The sequence below is a fragment of the Oryzias melastigma genome, linkage group LG23, assembly GCF_002922805.2.
Source record: "Oryzias melastigma strain HK-1 linkage group LG23, ASM292280v2, whole genome shotgun sequence".
NCBI classification, from domain to species: Eukaryota; Metazoa; Chordata; class Actinopteri; order Beloniformes; family Adrianichthyidae; genus Oryzias; species Oryzias melastigma.
In genome coordinates this window covers 14608226-14624560 of record NC_050534.1, presented here as the reverse complement: position 1 = coordinate 14624560, position 16335 = coordinate 14608226, and the positions used below count along the sequence as shown (strand labels likewise).

General features: G+C 40.3%; 2 protein-coding genes across 2 annotated transcripts in view; one reads left to right on the top strand and one right to left on the bottom strand.

Moving 5' to 3' along the window:
- The window catches only part of snd1 (staphylococcal nuclease and tudor domain containing 1), a 181017-nt gene that overhangs the window by 93540 nt on the left and 71142 nt on the right, over positions 1-16335 (bottom strand). The gene's annotated exons all lie outside the window — the stretch shown is intronic.
- Positions 1943-9677, top strand: lrrc4.1 (leucine rich repeat containing 4.1). The gene is made up of 2 exons (XM_024292234.2): positions 1943-4117; positions 4378-9677. Exon 2 carries the CDS (start codon positions 4478-4480, stop codon positions 7331-7333), a length of 2856 nt encoding a protein of 951 aa, XP_024148002.1. The 5' UTR covers positions 1943-4117; positions 4378-4477; the 3' UTR covers positions 7334-9677.

The window sequence follows — 16335 nt, the reverse complement described above, 5'->3', positions numbered from 1 at the left end:
ATTGAGTTTGATAGGTCTATTTTACATGGAAATGCTCAAAATACCGTAGCACATCGTACCGCACCGGACTGCTAAGGGGAAATTAGGCTTAAGACACTAAAGTTTAACAACAAAGAACACAAAAACGTTGAAACAACTACAACATGTATGTTTGGGCACAATGTTCATTGCTAGAGCCAAGGCTTTAGTGAATCACAGGTAGTACAACTTTTTTCCAACCAGGATTACATCAAAAACTATGGAGGCATTTTTTGTTTTTTATGAATTGCTATCTGCAACATAATTGTAAAAAAAAAATGCTTTAAAATTTATCTCTAACAGTTTAACCCTTCCACTCTCCTTGGCTCGTTTACATTAAAAGTGGGGTCATCTGGACCCCACAAGACAGTGCGCTGAACTTTTTTTACCATAGATTTTTGAGTTTCAATACTGTACATGGCAGAGAAATAAAATCCTGTCCCCCTTTGTCTACATTTGTCATGGAAGGAATCACATATCAATATGTGGTTGGAGTCATCTGGACCCCAAAGAGAGCAGAAGGGTTAAATGTATTTCTGATAAACATTCAGGCATCCTTTATCTTTTTAAGAGGAACAACTTGGATAATTTAAAGGTAGCTTTTAGGCATTTGCTTTATTAAAAAAGCATATTATAATCAAGCTATTTAATATTTTATGATGTAAATTATTAACCAGGTTTACACAGCTTGGGTTAGGGGTTATGAGCTAAAGAGGCATTTACTGTGAATGATCTGGTCTGAAAGAGGGTTTCTTCAAGTACAGATAGGGATTGATGGGAGTTCCTGAAGGAAAAAAAAACCTGCATTGAAACCCTCTTGGAAAGAGTGACAGGAAACGGAGATACTGCTGTAACAGACTGCTTCAAGGGAGACCCACAGCAATCCTGAGTTGTGAAAAAAAGGGATGCTGCCACTTATGAACTTTCTGCAGCATTTTTTTTCCGTTTTTGCCTTCCCTAGATAGCGCTTGACCAAAGGCTCTTTCATCCCTGTTTGAACACGGGCTATGTTGGAATGCGATACTTCATCTCTGAAAAGCAGGACAAAAAAACCTAAGGTACAACTCGATTTTTGTATATTATAATTAAATTGTTTCAACTTCTGCTTCTTCAATTCAATCAAACATTTGATTGATGGGCTAGACCTGTCTTGAACAAAGTTGCTGTGATGTAGAGGAACCTCCTCAGGAAGGAGAAGATTCCCCTTTTTATTTTTTTAATAACCAAAGACAATCTTCCTCTATTCTCTTGCGGCTGTCACCTTCCTGTTACATGTGCTTCATTGAAGCTAGTTCGTATTCAACGGCAGTGAAGTCGAGGAGCAAGTCTGAGGGTGTGTATGTGTGTGTATAATGTTGGAGCTGGCTCTATACTCCTGTGCCAGTGGGAATAACGTACTGCGCTACAGGCAGTGTGACCTTTTCTAGCTTGTGTGCTTTCTCTCCTCCCTCCTCGTCTCTCTTTCGCACGCTTGCTTCTCTAGCTCAGACACAAACACACCTAGCTGCACTGTCACAGCTAGCTTTACCAACCATCAATTACCCACACTGCTACTTACTTTAATGGACACGAGGCTTGTACAAATCATCAGAAAGAAGGGTGATGGGACAGTAGTGTGCATTTGTTTTACTACTTCTCCTGCAGCAAGAAGGTAAAGAATGTCTTGTTTTCTCCCGTTTGCCTTCTTTAACATGACCTTTTAAGGGTGTGTGCTTCCTGAAGCGACAGTTTGTGTTCAGATTGAGGTTTACGGCCTGCCTGGTTAAAGTGCTCTAACAACTTTGAGAGACGTGTGATTTGAAAGGTAGAGGGTTGTTTTTGCAGTTTGTTTCTGCTTTAATTAAAAAAAAAAACATTTTTCCATCAGATGTTTATACTTTGATGTTTGTATAAGCATTAAATATAACTTAAAGACAAGAGAAACGTTGAACATGGTGGAGCCCAAGAGGGCGGTGACCATTCTTTCATTGGCGTTTCCAAAGAGGATAGTAAAGCTAGAAACCATCACTGACTAACAAATGCTTTATGCAAAACTTTTTTTTAAATATATTTTTCACTAATTAAACTGGTCCTCCTACCTTAATATAGTTTATTTGCTTTGTCTTTTCCTCTTTTACATGTTTTTATTTTTGGTCTTTTTTATTGAAGTGTATCTTGACCTCAAAGTTGTATTTATGTATACAAGATCATTGGAAGAAAGACGGTGAGGTGGTTGGGGGTGGAGTGAATTGGGGGGAGGGTTAATGCACACAACACACTGCATCAAAGCCCAGCACTGCTCCAAGCATGATGCGTCAGCAGTCCATTCATGTTCCTCTTTTCCACGAAAGGACGCAGCAAAAGGAGACGGCAAGACATGGAAGAAAAAGTAAAGAGGGAGTGAAGCAAACACAAATGAAAATCGAGCAACCGTCACGAAAGAAAAAGCAGCCCATCTGCCTGCCTTCGCTATGACAGACTCCGTGGAATGGCCGGATTGGTGCTGGGGCATGGGTGAGTTAAAATGTGGTTACAGTGGGGATGCCACATTCCATCTCTGCCTATTTTGTCAAGTGTTTATCAAACCACAAAATGTCCCAAAAAGCCACATTACAAAGCTATAAGAATAAAAAAAAAGGAGCAGATCTCTAAAAAGGTCTGTGCTTTAAGCTCACCCAACTACCTCAGGACACTGCAGAAAGCAGGAGGGAGGCATAGAGAGCAAAAAAAAAGAGAGAGAGAAATGGAGAGAGTGGGTAAGAGAGTGAGAAAGAGAGCACAAGTGAGCAGGAGAGAGACGGCACACGCTCTCTTTTGCTGCTACATCGGATCCTTTCCACATCGACGCTGCTGTTAACGTCACGCCTGTGAGCCGCGCTTGCCCAGCGCTTGCCTCCTTTGCCTTGCTTCTTTCCCCAGTTGGATGCTGCATTAGCGAGGGGGTGCTGATCACCGCAAAAAAAAAAAGAAAAAGAGGAAAGGAAAGCTGGAAACGAAGAAACAAGCCACTGAGAGGAGGGGGGAAACTGTGCACTGCTCTTCTCTTTAACCCACCTCAATCAAACCAGCTACGAGACCTCCTCTCCACTCATCATTCCCATCCAACCCCCACCCCATTCTCCTTCAGAAGAAATTGACGGATTATTGGGAAGTGTTCAGGAGGCAGGCAGCAGCTGCTGCTGTGCCTGCTCGCAACTGCCGCTGTGTGCTTCGCAGGGATGGTGTCTCCTTGTCTGCAGTTGCTGCTGCTGCAACCGCAGCGACCGAGGCTGGAGCGTGTGGCTTGTTAAGAGGACTAAGAAGCTAATGAAGGGAGTGTGTGTCCTTTTCAACCCCCGCCAAGCGCTCCCCGAGGAATGAAATAAAAATTGAGAAGAATTAAGTGGACACGATGGCACAACCCTGAGAGAGCGCGCAAAGGAAAAAGAAATGCGAGAGAAGGAGAAGGGCTGTAAAGACTGACCAACCGACCAACTGATTGACTACTTAAAAAGTGAACAGAGGAATACCAAGAAGGTGGGGGTTGTTTTTTTTTTGTTTTTGTTTTTTTAAAGCTCTTCAGCTTTCCCTCCAACCCACGACAAACATAAAGGCGTAGAAGATTGATAAGGACTGTGGAATTTTCATTCAATCTTTTACGCCCTCCTTTTTGACAGTTTGTTGCATTAAACTGCATGTGTGTTTTTATGGTCACCAGTACTATGGAGACCTGGGAAAGGTGTCAAGAAAGGAGATCAACTGTCGGATTCCAAGGACAAGCAAGACGAGAGGGAACGACAGCAAGAACCAAACGAGGAATCGCTGCTGCTCTGGGAGCCTGACTGGATTCCTGTCTGCAGTCTTTTTTTTTTCTTCTTCCCCTCATCAGAGCGGGAGAAGAAAAACTCACAAAAGGCCTTCAAACCCTTCTCTTTGGATGTATGGATTTACAAAAGGGCTCAACATCGTCTAGATTAAGCTCTTTGGCATTGATACTAATTTTGACAGGGCAAATAAAAAAGGGTTTTCTTTGCTGCTCTTGGATACAAATGCGTCTGACGTGAAAACCACAACTCTTTCTGATTGCAAAAAGGACGGAATATATTTATCTCTGTTCAAGGACCTGTAAAAATAACTTGAGGTAGGTGTCCAGTGTTTCAACCCCTCTTTGCATCACTTTGTGACACCTTACTTTTTATTCTGTCTAGTTATACCTTGTCTGTATGCTTACTTTTCAAGTATGTCCTTTTCACATGTTTTATAAGAGCCAGTCTCCTCCATCTCTCCCTGTCCCTGTGCCCTTAATAGTTGACGGAAAGAGAATTTCTGTTTAAATCAGGACACACTAAAGCCCCTCCATTCCCCTGTTAAATTTACCGTTTCCCCCTTTTATATTTTCAGATATTCAGTTACTCTCCCTGTCCCAAAACCCTCCAGACACCTGTCCCAAACATCCCCATCCTCCCCCCCAGATGATGCTGAATTATGAACGTGCCACATCATGAGTCTCCTGGGGCGGGTAGCTGTGCATCGTGCCAGGAAAGCCGCCCTGTTCTGTGTATTATTCCTGATGGTGCGAGCGTGGAGCAGCGCCTCCCTGGCCTTGGCGGGGGCGGCGGTGCCTCAAGGACCTCAGGGCTGTCCACCACAGTGTTCCTGCAGTAATCAGCAGGGGAAAGTGGTGTGCACTCGAAGGGGCCTAACCCGAGTGCCCCCTGGGATTCCTGCCAACACACGACACCTCAATCTAATGGAAAACGCCATTGAGGCGGTGCAGGCTGACTCTTTCCGCCATCTGCACCACCTTGAGGTGCTCCAGCTTGGGCGAAATGCCATACGGCAGATTGAGGTGGGTGCGTTTAACGGACTGACGAGCCTCAACACATTGGAGCTCTTTGATAACAGGTTGACAGTTGTGCCTAGTGGGGCCTTTGAGTACCTGTCTAAACTGAGAGAACTGTGGCTGAGGAACAACCCAATTGAAAGTATTCCCTCATATGCCTTTAACCGGGTGCCCTCACTCATGAGACTGGACCTAGGAGAACTAAGAAAATTGGAGTACATCTCAGAAGGAGCTTTTGAAGGTCTACAAAATCTCAAGTACCTCAACCTGGGAATGTGCAACATAAGGGGTGATATGCCAAACCTGAGTCCCCTAAAGGGCCTTGAGGAGCTGGAGATCTCGGAAAATCTGTTCCCTGTGATAAAGCCGGGCTCCTTCAAAGGTCTACGGTCTCTCAAAAAACTATGGGTGATGAACTCACAAATCACCATAATTGAACGCAATGCTTTCGATGGCTTATCTTCACTGGTGGAACTCAATCTTGCCCACAACAACCTGAGTGCAGTGCCACACAACCTATTCTCCCCACTCAGGTACCTGGTGGAGCTTCATCTTCACCACAACCCTTGGAACTGCGGCTGTGAGGCGGCATGGTTAGCACGCTGGCTAAGGGAGTACATCCCTACCAACTCAACTTGCTGTGGACGATGCAACTCACCTGTTACGATGAGAGGACGTCAGTTAATTGAAGTGGAACAAGGTGAGGGTGCAGCAGTTCAGTGTTCTGCACCATTCATTGCGGATGCACCAAGGGACTTGAACATTTCAGCAGGGAGAGTTGCTGAGCTGCGTTGCAGCACTGCCCCAATGTCTTCAGTGAGTTGGTTGCTACCCAATGGGACTATTCTGACACATGCCTCTTGGCACCCCAGGATATCAGTACTTAGTGATGGTACCCTTAACTTCTCAAATGTCTTGGCAGTAGACACCGGTACTTACACATGCATGGTGTCCAATGCGGCTGGGAACTCTAACGCCTCGGCCTATCTCAACGTGAGCGCAGCCGAGCTCAACACGTCCGTCTTGAGCTACTTTACCACAGTGACTGTGGAGGTCTTGGGTCCGACGACAGAGATGCCCAAACCTAAGACTAGCATGACAACAGCTGCTGCAGGAGCTGGAGTTGCAGGAGGAGGAGGAATAGGCCTAGGGACAACAACCACAACTGCAGCTCCTTCTGATTATCAACCAGTTTTTATCTCAACACCAACAGTGCTGCTGCAAAACACTGACAGTCCAGCAAACGCAGCCAAGCCATCTATTTTACCGGGACTTAGAGGCGTCACTGGCAAACCAGGCAAGTCTGGCCCAAGCCTGGATGAAGTGATGACGACCACCAAAATCATCATAGGTTGCTTTGTGGCAGTGACATTGTTGGCTGCAGTCATGTTAATTGCCTTCTACAAACTGAGAAAGCGCCACCAGCAAAGGAGCACAGTGGCAGCTGCCCGAACAGTGGAGATTATTCAGGTGGATGACGAGGACCTTCCACCACCAGCATCAGCAACCCAAGAGTCATCTCTAACATTACCTGAAATACGGGACCACAACAGCATTCATAAACTGGATTTTATCAGCCACAAGACTGAATACAATTTTCACAAACCTAAGGCTGAATATAAACCCCAGCCGGATTTTACATTACACAAGCCGAAGGCGGAATACACCACATATAAGCCAAATATGGACTTCAGTAGCCACAAACCCACAGCAGAATACAACACGCACAAATCAACACCTGACTTTAGCCTTCATAGACCAAAGCTCGACTGCAGTCCATTTAGACAGGACTACAACCCTCACAAGCAAGAATACAGCCCATTTAAGACAGAATTTGGCATTCACCATAAGGTTAAAACAGAATATAGTCCCTTCAAAGCAGATTACAGCACTCACCCTAGACAGAGAACCGACTTCAGCCCATTTAAACGAGATTATAGCACCCAACCAAAAGTAAAACACGACTACAGCCCATTGAAATCGGACTACAACACACAACATAAATCGAAATCTGAATACAGTCCATTCAAGACAGACTTTGGCACTCACCCAAGATTTAAGCCTGACCATATGCCATTTAAGCCTGACTATAGCACTCAACCCAAGCTCAAGATGGACTACAATCCCCAGAGACCCAAGACAGATATAACCTACAAAACTAAGGATCATTACACTCCTCATAAGACTGCGCCCGATTACAACGCCTTCAAGACCGAATTTAGCCCCCATCAAGTGGATTACAGCGCCTTCAAGTCTGACTTCAGTCCACACACTCAGAGACCGAAACTCGATTATAGTCCACATAAAATGGACTACAGCCCTCATAAGATGGACTACAGCACTCTTAAGCCCAAATACAACACGTACAAACCAACCGGCCACGGAGCTAAATGGACAGACAACAATGTTGGTAATTCTTTGCCTCGAACCCTGCCCAGCACCGTCACCACGATGGCTGAGCCCTACGTCATCAAAACTCACACCAAGGAGAAGGTACAAGAGACTCAGATTTAAAAAGTCACCCCCGCCCCCTTCCCCTTTTAAAAGCTATCATTTCCTTCCCTGTCTCCAGCTCCAACCCAACTAAGTTCCACTCACGATTTCCTTTACTCATGAAAATCATGCAATAGAATGCACAAGAAAAAAAAAGGACAGGAGCTACTTTTTTTGTACAGAGTGCAAACTTTAAAAGACTGACGATTTATTGTTGTACATGCTTATAAATAAATATATATATATGGACAAACTGAAAATACCATGGGTTGGTGATAGAGAAACATATATTAAAAAATAAAAATGAGCTATTTTCTAACTTGTAACTTCTATTTAAAATGAGTTGTTTAAGATGCTGTCTTGACTTTGACAAATGAGGGTAGTATTGTTTTAAAAAGGGGCATTCTGTGTGATTTTTACACCATGCTTCACAGAATGCAGTGACGAGAAAAATATTTATACAGAGAAGACTTTCTTTAACAAAACCGAAAAAAGGTCAGTGCCGATCTTTACAGGTTTATCTTGTAAAAGCACCAAGAATTTGTACTGTGCCAAATGTTATAAATGCAATAAAAATGATTTTTTGGAAGAAAAAAAGGACATCTTAGAGAGCAATGTTTTCTTTCCCCCTTTTTTTCTTCTTTCAGTTTGTACTGTAACGATCTGCCAAATGCTTTAGACACTGCAGTAAGATTATGCAGCTATACTTTAACCCTAGCTGTGCTGAACGGCTCAGGCAGGAGGAAGCACGGCCCTAAAGAGGAGAGAACATTTCATTTTTAAACTTTAAACACCTCCTGTGATATGGTTTCCACGTACAAAGAGGTGAAGTTAACTCACTATGGTCAATACGTCAATAAAAGACGTTGCAGAATAAAAATGGTATACGCAGACAAATGCAGTACTGTTGCAGTCATCTATTTTTAAATAATATACCTTCCAACTATGGAAATTCTTACTTTTTTTTTTTTGCTTAGCAGTGTGTTGTATCAATCTTATATCCCACTGACATGTGGAAATACAGGGAGCATAGCCTTTAGCAGAAAGATTGTTATTTCCTTCACTATGCAGTTCAGGGTGAAAGGAAAGTGTGCTTTTAGAACCCCAGCTCTAGGAAAAAGCAAAAATTTACAAAAAAAAAAATACAGATGGCAACACATTTGATGAGGACTGACGAGAGTACATTGAGGTGATTTGGTTGGTCTTTTGTTTAGCCATTTCACAAGATCTCAAGGTTTAAAAAAAAAAGTATCATTGCATCCATTTCATTTTTTGTGTGTTACTGATTAAAAAAATCTAGTTTCATAAAAAATATATAGTCTTGGGTTTATCAATGTATTTGAGATACAGGGTGTGAAGAACATTAATACCCTTAAGGCTCCACTAGAATTTAAGCAACTAACTACAACCTACATGAATGTAGTATTTAAGCCTGTTATAACCGGAGCAAATTTCTTACAAGAATTGATACTTTTTTCTAATTTCAGCAATGCATTTAAAATTAAAGAATATATTCTACAGGCAGAAGATGGGCACATGATGACAATTCTGTCTCATCTGAGCTATGCCATAGAGAGAAGCTAAAGAAGAGGAACTTCGGTAGATTTGAATAGAAAATGCCAGTGAAAATGACTAAAACTTAACATTTTAGTTACATTTGTGTTAATTTGATCTGATACAGGGATTTGAATCCAACACTGAGCCTGTTTAATAGCTTCCAAAACTAAGCTTTTATTTGACTGCTTTGTTGAGACTATCAAAAATTAAGCAAAAGATTATGACTTCAGACCTGGTCAAAATGTATTAAATTCTATTTAAGGTTTTACTCGGTTTTATTAACATCCTCTAAATGTGATTTGAAAGCATGATTTTTTTCTTTTTCCTCAAAGCATGCAGTGCTATGTGGTCACATACTTGCCTGGCTGTTCTATAAAAGGCTCCTTCACCCTAATCGGTTAAAATGGCTACAGGGTCATCAATCAGCCAATCAGCTGGCCAGCCACTGGAGGGCCTGTCTCCATGGGAAACACTTCTCCTCAGCCCCTCTTTTGCCACAACATTTTTTTCTTCCTGTGTGCTTCATTAGCAATCATGAAGCCACTGGAAAACGGAAGCACGGCAAGATGGACTTATTGAGCCACAGTTTTCAGAGGGCAAGGAGCGTAAATTTATATATTTGGTAGTGGTGTTCTATTCTAAAATTATCGGGATTTCAGAATTCTGTCAAAAATGAGAAAATGGAGTCAAGGCATAAATGGATAGGGGAGTGACTAAACTGTATGTAGCAGAAAAGAAGTAAATGAAAATAGCGCTGGTATGGAAATGTGAGCAAAGGAAATCTACACAGAAGACGAAAGAAAAAAAACAGGAAAACTAATTTATTTTCACTGATAAAGAAAAATGTTGCACTAAATAAGAGGGAGAAGCAGTGTAGAAAGCAAAAAGAAGCAAAAAATAAATAAATAAAGGCAGTTGGGAGAGGACTAAGCAGAGCAAATGTGATGCAAGAGTGCCAGCTACAGATGGAATGGGGGATATATAGCTTGGCTGTTGTGACTCCTGCATGTTTGGTGAATGGCCTAGACTGCACCACAAGGAGCGTGGCGGGGTGGGGGGGTGGGGGCTTATGTAGCAGAGTGCAGCAGATAAGTGCTGATACAAGACGCAGACCGGACCACTGAGGGAGTTTGAGTAAAAGAAATTGGCATATATAATGGCGGAGAGAGTGGGATGATCAAGAGGTTAGGACGAATGCGACTGTAGGGACAATGCAGAACAAGCGTCTGTGTGAGGAAGTAAAGAAGGTCAAACCAACTAGCACCAGAAAGATAATTTTCCCCATTTAAAACGCAGGATCTCATTTTCAACTTAAAGGACCCAATTATTTTGATGCAATCTTTTAATTAGAATTTTTTTCTCTATTAATTACGATGAATTACAGTCTGTAATGAGTGCTTTACAGTAATTAAATATTCTACATTTGATGATTTTTTTAAATTTTGCTTATTTAAAAGCAAATACTAAAGTTGTTTTATTTTTAGTCACTTTGATTTCTATTTATTTAAAGTTTTGTCCAAAATTATCATAGAAAATTCGTGCATAACTTTTTTTCTATTGAAAAAACAAACAAGTTTTATCAAAATAATTGTAGTTAAATTGTAAAAAAAACATTTTGTGATAATATATTTCAAGACAAGAGCTCCATTATTTTCCTTTTTTTTTACATTTAGCGCTTCGATGCAGTAAATAAATCTAAAACATAACAGTATGAGGGTAGACATCAACAACCATCTATGGTTATTTTCAATATTTATAGTAAGCAGCCATTGATTGTAGGGGAGGGAATGACCTATTCCTCTGAATGGCAAGACTTTGTTACATTGCAAAAATATATCGGTTTAGAGGGGAAAAATTGGTTTGTAGGCTTTTAGATGTAAAAAAGACATTTTGGACCCAACAGTAACAACGTACCGGTAAATAATTAAGGTTAGGAGTTATTTAATTATCTTTTAGTCATGTCAGTATGGCAAATATAATATTAGTTTTCTGTAGTTGGCTCCTGGACTTGAAGCTACCCTCAGAACAGAGTTGCTTTCCACTGTATTTTAACAAAAAGTAAAAAATATCGTTTGATTTTCCGATGATTATAGTTGCTGTATTCCAGTATTACTTAGGGGAAAATATTGCTTAAATATCAGTGACTCAACAGGGAGGATAAAGTTATCAGGCTCTTCTAGCAAGAGGGAAATAAAGATGTTCTTGATAAAGTCAGAAGTGTTGAAAAGCAATGGAAAGAGCTGTTGCTGGTGAGTGCATCATTTCCAATTTGACTTTGTGATCAGTAGTGAAATTCCCTGCTATGAGCGACTTTTTTCCTTCATTTTAGCGTAATGTCTGAGTCTCCTGCAGTCCGATGGCTTTAACTTTGGTGCACAAACTAGTCATCATGCTAGTAGAGCAAATAGGCAGCTATTTTCTGCAGCCCCTTGAGTGCACTGCTTCATGACTCAACAAGAGTCAAGGCCAAAGAGCTGTTTGGTCCTATTGTCAAACAAAACTACGCAGAACCAGAACAGCCCATTACAGATGGGACAACAAAAGCAACAACCTTGTTTTGGCTTTTAAACCTACAATTTATGATACATAAACACAAAAATAGTGTTGTATAATTAAATGATCTATAATAAATAGTTTAACAATACATTTTAGATGAAAAGAAACTTCTAGTTTTCATTTTTTCAAATAAAATATTGAGATTTTAAATCTAAGAGCCCAAAATTGCAGGTGGGTAGATTTTTTATCCCCTTTTTTGCTTTGTTTGGCCATGAGGCAAACCACTTAAATGTGTTAGTCTCTGTGAGACAGACTTTATTGCCCTTTTGGTGAGTGAAAAACGTCACTGTTTTCCTAGCAGCGAGATACGACAGAGCCCCACTTTTATGATCCTGGCCTAACCGCAGAGTCCAGAGAGTGTGTGTGTGTGTGTGTGTGCACGTGGTAAATCAGCTCCACGGAGAGCAGCAAACACGGGTCTAAGACATATGAAGCGTGGCCTGTGGGGGCTTTTGTGCGTGCACAAACACAAATTAAGACTAAGAAGCCGTGTACACAGAGGAAACATCAGAGCCAGAGATCGGTTATTTCAGCGCTTCTGTTAGATATACTTTTGGAAGAGACGGAGTCACAACTGTCCGTATGAAAAAAGAAAATCTCTGCAGTTTCGTTGCAAACAAAAACAAATGAGGACAAATGTAGCCTTGAGACGGATGTTCTGTTCAGTTAGAATCAAACATTTGAGCATGTTTTTGATCTTCAATGACAATCTTTTTGGGTTGTGAAGGAATCTAAAAACCACACAAAATGGCCTCCTTTGCTGCTCAAGAAAGAGGAGGAGACCCAGAAGAAAACAAAAATAGAGAAAAAGGGCGAGGAGAAGTAACTCAGGCAGATGACAAGGGCACCACGTTACGGCGATAGCCTGAAGTAGTAAGTCAGAAGACGGCACACTCGGGGGAAGCACAAAGAGGACTTGAAGAAAAAGACAAAATGAAAGCCGGAGAACAATCACTAAAAAAGATTGTAAAAGATAAAAACTTCAGACGGATCATTCTTTCTGTGGCGATTTGCACCAGTGTGGACGTCCAGATAACAAGCTGCGTGCTAATGTCAAACGCTCACTGGGAAAATGTGCTCTGCTGAGCAAAAGAATGGCGAATGAAAGCGACGTCAAGATGAAAGCCCCTGAAAAGCTGTGTACAGCACAGAGTTTTCATGTGGTGGCGAAATTATTCAGTTGCTTCAGCAAACTGCTTTGAGGGGTTTTAATTTGAGTGTGCGTGTGGGGGTTGAGTCAGCTGTGATCTTTAAAGATCAAACAAATCGATGGTCAACTTCTGTTTACGGCGAATAACTGAAGCCTTGCTGGATTGTAGGAAACGAAGCCTTCTTACTACGACTCAAGGTTTTTATAGTACTTTGAATTTTTGCCAGGCTTTGTTATTAAAAGGAAAATGCTGATGCATCTCCTATGCAGTTCAAAAGGGGGGAAGGGAGATGATTTACAAAGGAAGAAAGTTGCGATGAGTGGGCAATAACCAGATGCAGAATGCAACGCCAAGTCTTAATGGATTCCAAAAAAAAACTAGAAACATCTCTCTAATTTCCAGTCCTCCATTTTTTGGAGGGAAAATTATAGGGGATTTCAAGTGCACTGCAGATGTCCTGCAATTTTTTAAGTTCTTTCATAACTAATACAATCTGTCCAGTTTCAGCCAACATGTTTCCAATGAATAAAATATAATGAGTACATGTAAAGGATGAAAAAGACGGTTTGTTTAGAGGAGAGAATAGAGGAGGTAGCTCAAGGTAGGATGGTTTTGGCATGACTTCCCCCTCCCACTGTTGGCAGCAGAGGTGCAAACTGTTAGCTCACAGCAGTACATGCATGTATTAGTATTGTTCCAGGACCTAATCACTGTGCGTTGAGGCTTTCTGTGGAGGCATGTGTGTGCTTAAGTGTCAAATCAATGCCAGAAGTGGAAGGAAAATGAGTTGCAGGGAGGTGACAGACAAACCGTACAGAGCAGCAATGGGAAGTAATCATCCGTCTATGGTTGTGTCATATTACTGAACTAATAGTCAAGTCGAGTACAGACACTTCAGCTCATCATGAAAAAGGTGCCAAACTCCAATTTGCTGCTTAGTTTCTTATCAATGTTGTCTTAGCCAAAATTTTAAATCAAGTTTTACTATTGTATTTGAAACGATCCAACGATCTCATTGGAGGATGCACACAGTATCATCCATTTAGAATGAGATGTGTTTGATGAATATTGGCTTTGTTAAGTGCAGGAAAGAATTGTTGCATCCATACTGCATCTGTTTAATGCGTATTGTGCTAGATTTATTTATTGCTTTATTACATTGAACCAGTTCAACTACAAGCCAATTGAAAAGTTTCTTTGTTATGTACTCGTTAGCAAATAGTGGCCGATTTTTAGATGCATTGATTATAATTGATTAACGGTTTTTAATTGTTTTATGAATTTTAAATAATCAAAAAATGTATATGATTTCAAGTAAAAGTAACAAGTGGAACTAAACACCAACACAATGTCAGAATTCCCACCCTAATCCCCAACTACTAAAAAACTATATCGTGTGGGACTATCTAGTACCCTGGATTTTAAAAGAAATTCAGACACAATGCCCAGTACTTTTCTTTTGTTTTTCTAAAGGCCAGAGATCAAGTCACCGATTTCACAAAGAGAAAATCAAATCAATACCAACATTTTATGACGTCTATTTGTGACTCCACTGTGTTCTGATGATGAAAATGTTGATGGTTCGTCAAAAAATTACATTTAAACATGTTTTTTGGGCAACATTTCTCGACCGCAATGCATTGTGGTCTATATTCCTTGATCTGGTGACCACTGATGCACGCTAGTTTTTCTCAAAGACTTCTGAGAAATTTCTAGTGCACTCGATTTTAGAATTGTAGATTCAAACAGCAGTAGAAAATGGCCAACGCACTATATAGCGAGTAGGGAAGGAATTTGGACAAAGCACATTTTTGAAGAGCACACAAACATGGCAGACCTTCCAGAGCTAGTCATTCGACTGGCCCTGACGTCACTTAAAGCGACCATTTAGAAGCAATTTGCCGTTCATAGTATGGAGGGTCATTGGATAAAAGTCACATAGATGCTATTTATTTTATTTGATGTGAATTAACTCTTTACCACCAGAGCTCCAGTGCTTATGTCCTTTGATTTATTTAGATTTTTTTTATTGTTATCGTGATCAATGCAACTCCAGCAGATTCAGCCGCTTTTCTCCTTCAGAATCTGCTGGAATTACACTGAACGACTGAATAGTTCCAGTATGTTCAAAAAGTGTTTAAGCGTCACTGATGATGACTCCGATGTTAAAGGGTTACAGAACGTTCCATTAAAGCTGCTCTTGTGGTTAAAAATTAGGGTTGAGTATCGATAATTATCACCACAAACAATTTGATTATTTTTTTTCTTTACTTTTTTATTCTAATTCTTTGATTCTTTCGATCCTCTCAATTCAATTCAATTTTGAGTTTACACATTTAAACACATTTGTTTAGAAGCACAATTATATATATATGTATATATGTTTTGAATATATTCATAGTAATCGGATAAAGTTGTAAAAAATACTTGTGAAATAATGAGATTGTTAATAGCATACATACTTTTTTTTAAGAAGAAGAAATTATGAACAAAAAACTATGCTTTTAACCACAAATGTTTACTTTAATATTTTCTTAAAAGAGTTTGGAAAATTCATTCCTGTGAGTTTATAAAGATGTCCATTTAGTTAGCAATGTGTGTTTAGGTTGATCGAGCGTTAGCATTAGCCGTCCTATGAGAAATTCCATTATACGTTAGCATCAAGCGAGTGGATTTTAGCATTAGGGGCTAGATTGAGCTAAATTTTTATGAATCGATTATTGATCTGTTAAGCTTAAATTGGTCTAGCATCTTGTAAAAGTAACATTTCTTAAAAAAAAAAAAAAAAAAAGTAGATCTGGGACTCACTGATAATTACTTAACCAAATCTTTTATCGTTATGTCCTGAATTGTAATCAAATCGTACGTTTCTTCAAGATTCCCACCTCTATTAACAAATGTAATGATGTTGTATTTAGTAATACACGAATCATATATTGAACCGAAACTCGACCGTGACCCAAAAATCGAGGTGTGAACCAAATCGTAAAGCATCTTTACTGTTTAGCAGTTGATCCAGAGAAAAGAAAAAAAAAATACAAGCTGCATTATTGCTTTTTTTAACCTAATCAAAACCAGATACAATAGCAAAGCAAATGGACAAACTAAACTCTGAAGCAAAGTCGATTAAAAAAATGTTGAAATCAATAATCTTTTTTTTCTTTAGCTGAGCTAAAATGAAGACACTAGAACAGTTTACAAGCACAGCTTTAAAATATAAAAATACAGTTGGCATGAACATGACTTGAAGAACTGCAGTGTCTTGGAACTTCCTCTGCAAACACCCCTACACACACAGGGTGAGCTTTAGCCAACAGGAGTTTAAAGATGCTGCATTTCTATTATCCCACACTAGGATTCTAGCCGTTACCGGCTTCTACTGTGAAATTTATCGCTTCAATCCAAAGATGAAAGCCACATTTGTTTCTTTAATAATTTACCATTTTTTAAAACAGTTCCTTAATGCCCCAGACCATCCTTTTGGTAACAGAGCAAAGGAAGGGAGAATACGGAGAAGCTGCTGACACAGCTGCAGAGATGTTGGTGTATTAACTGATGGAATGAGAGGGGAGGTAGATGGAAGGATATTGCTGAGATGATGTTAGGAGTGCAGGTGTGAGCTGGGCTAAGCTGCCGACGGATTACAGACTTAAATCTCCTCTCTTTTAAGCCTTTATTTAGTGCTTATTTTTCTCTCAGATCTTTGAAGCTACAACATATTCCATCTTACGGCAGATGCACGAGTGACTGTAGAGGATG

Excerpts from the sequence above, each read along its gene's own strand:
- lrrc4.1 (XM_024292234.2), top strand. The coding sequence starts at position 4,478 with ATGAGTCTCCTGGGGCGGGTAGCTGTGCATCGTGCCAGGAAAGCCGCC.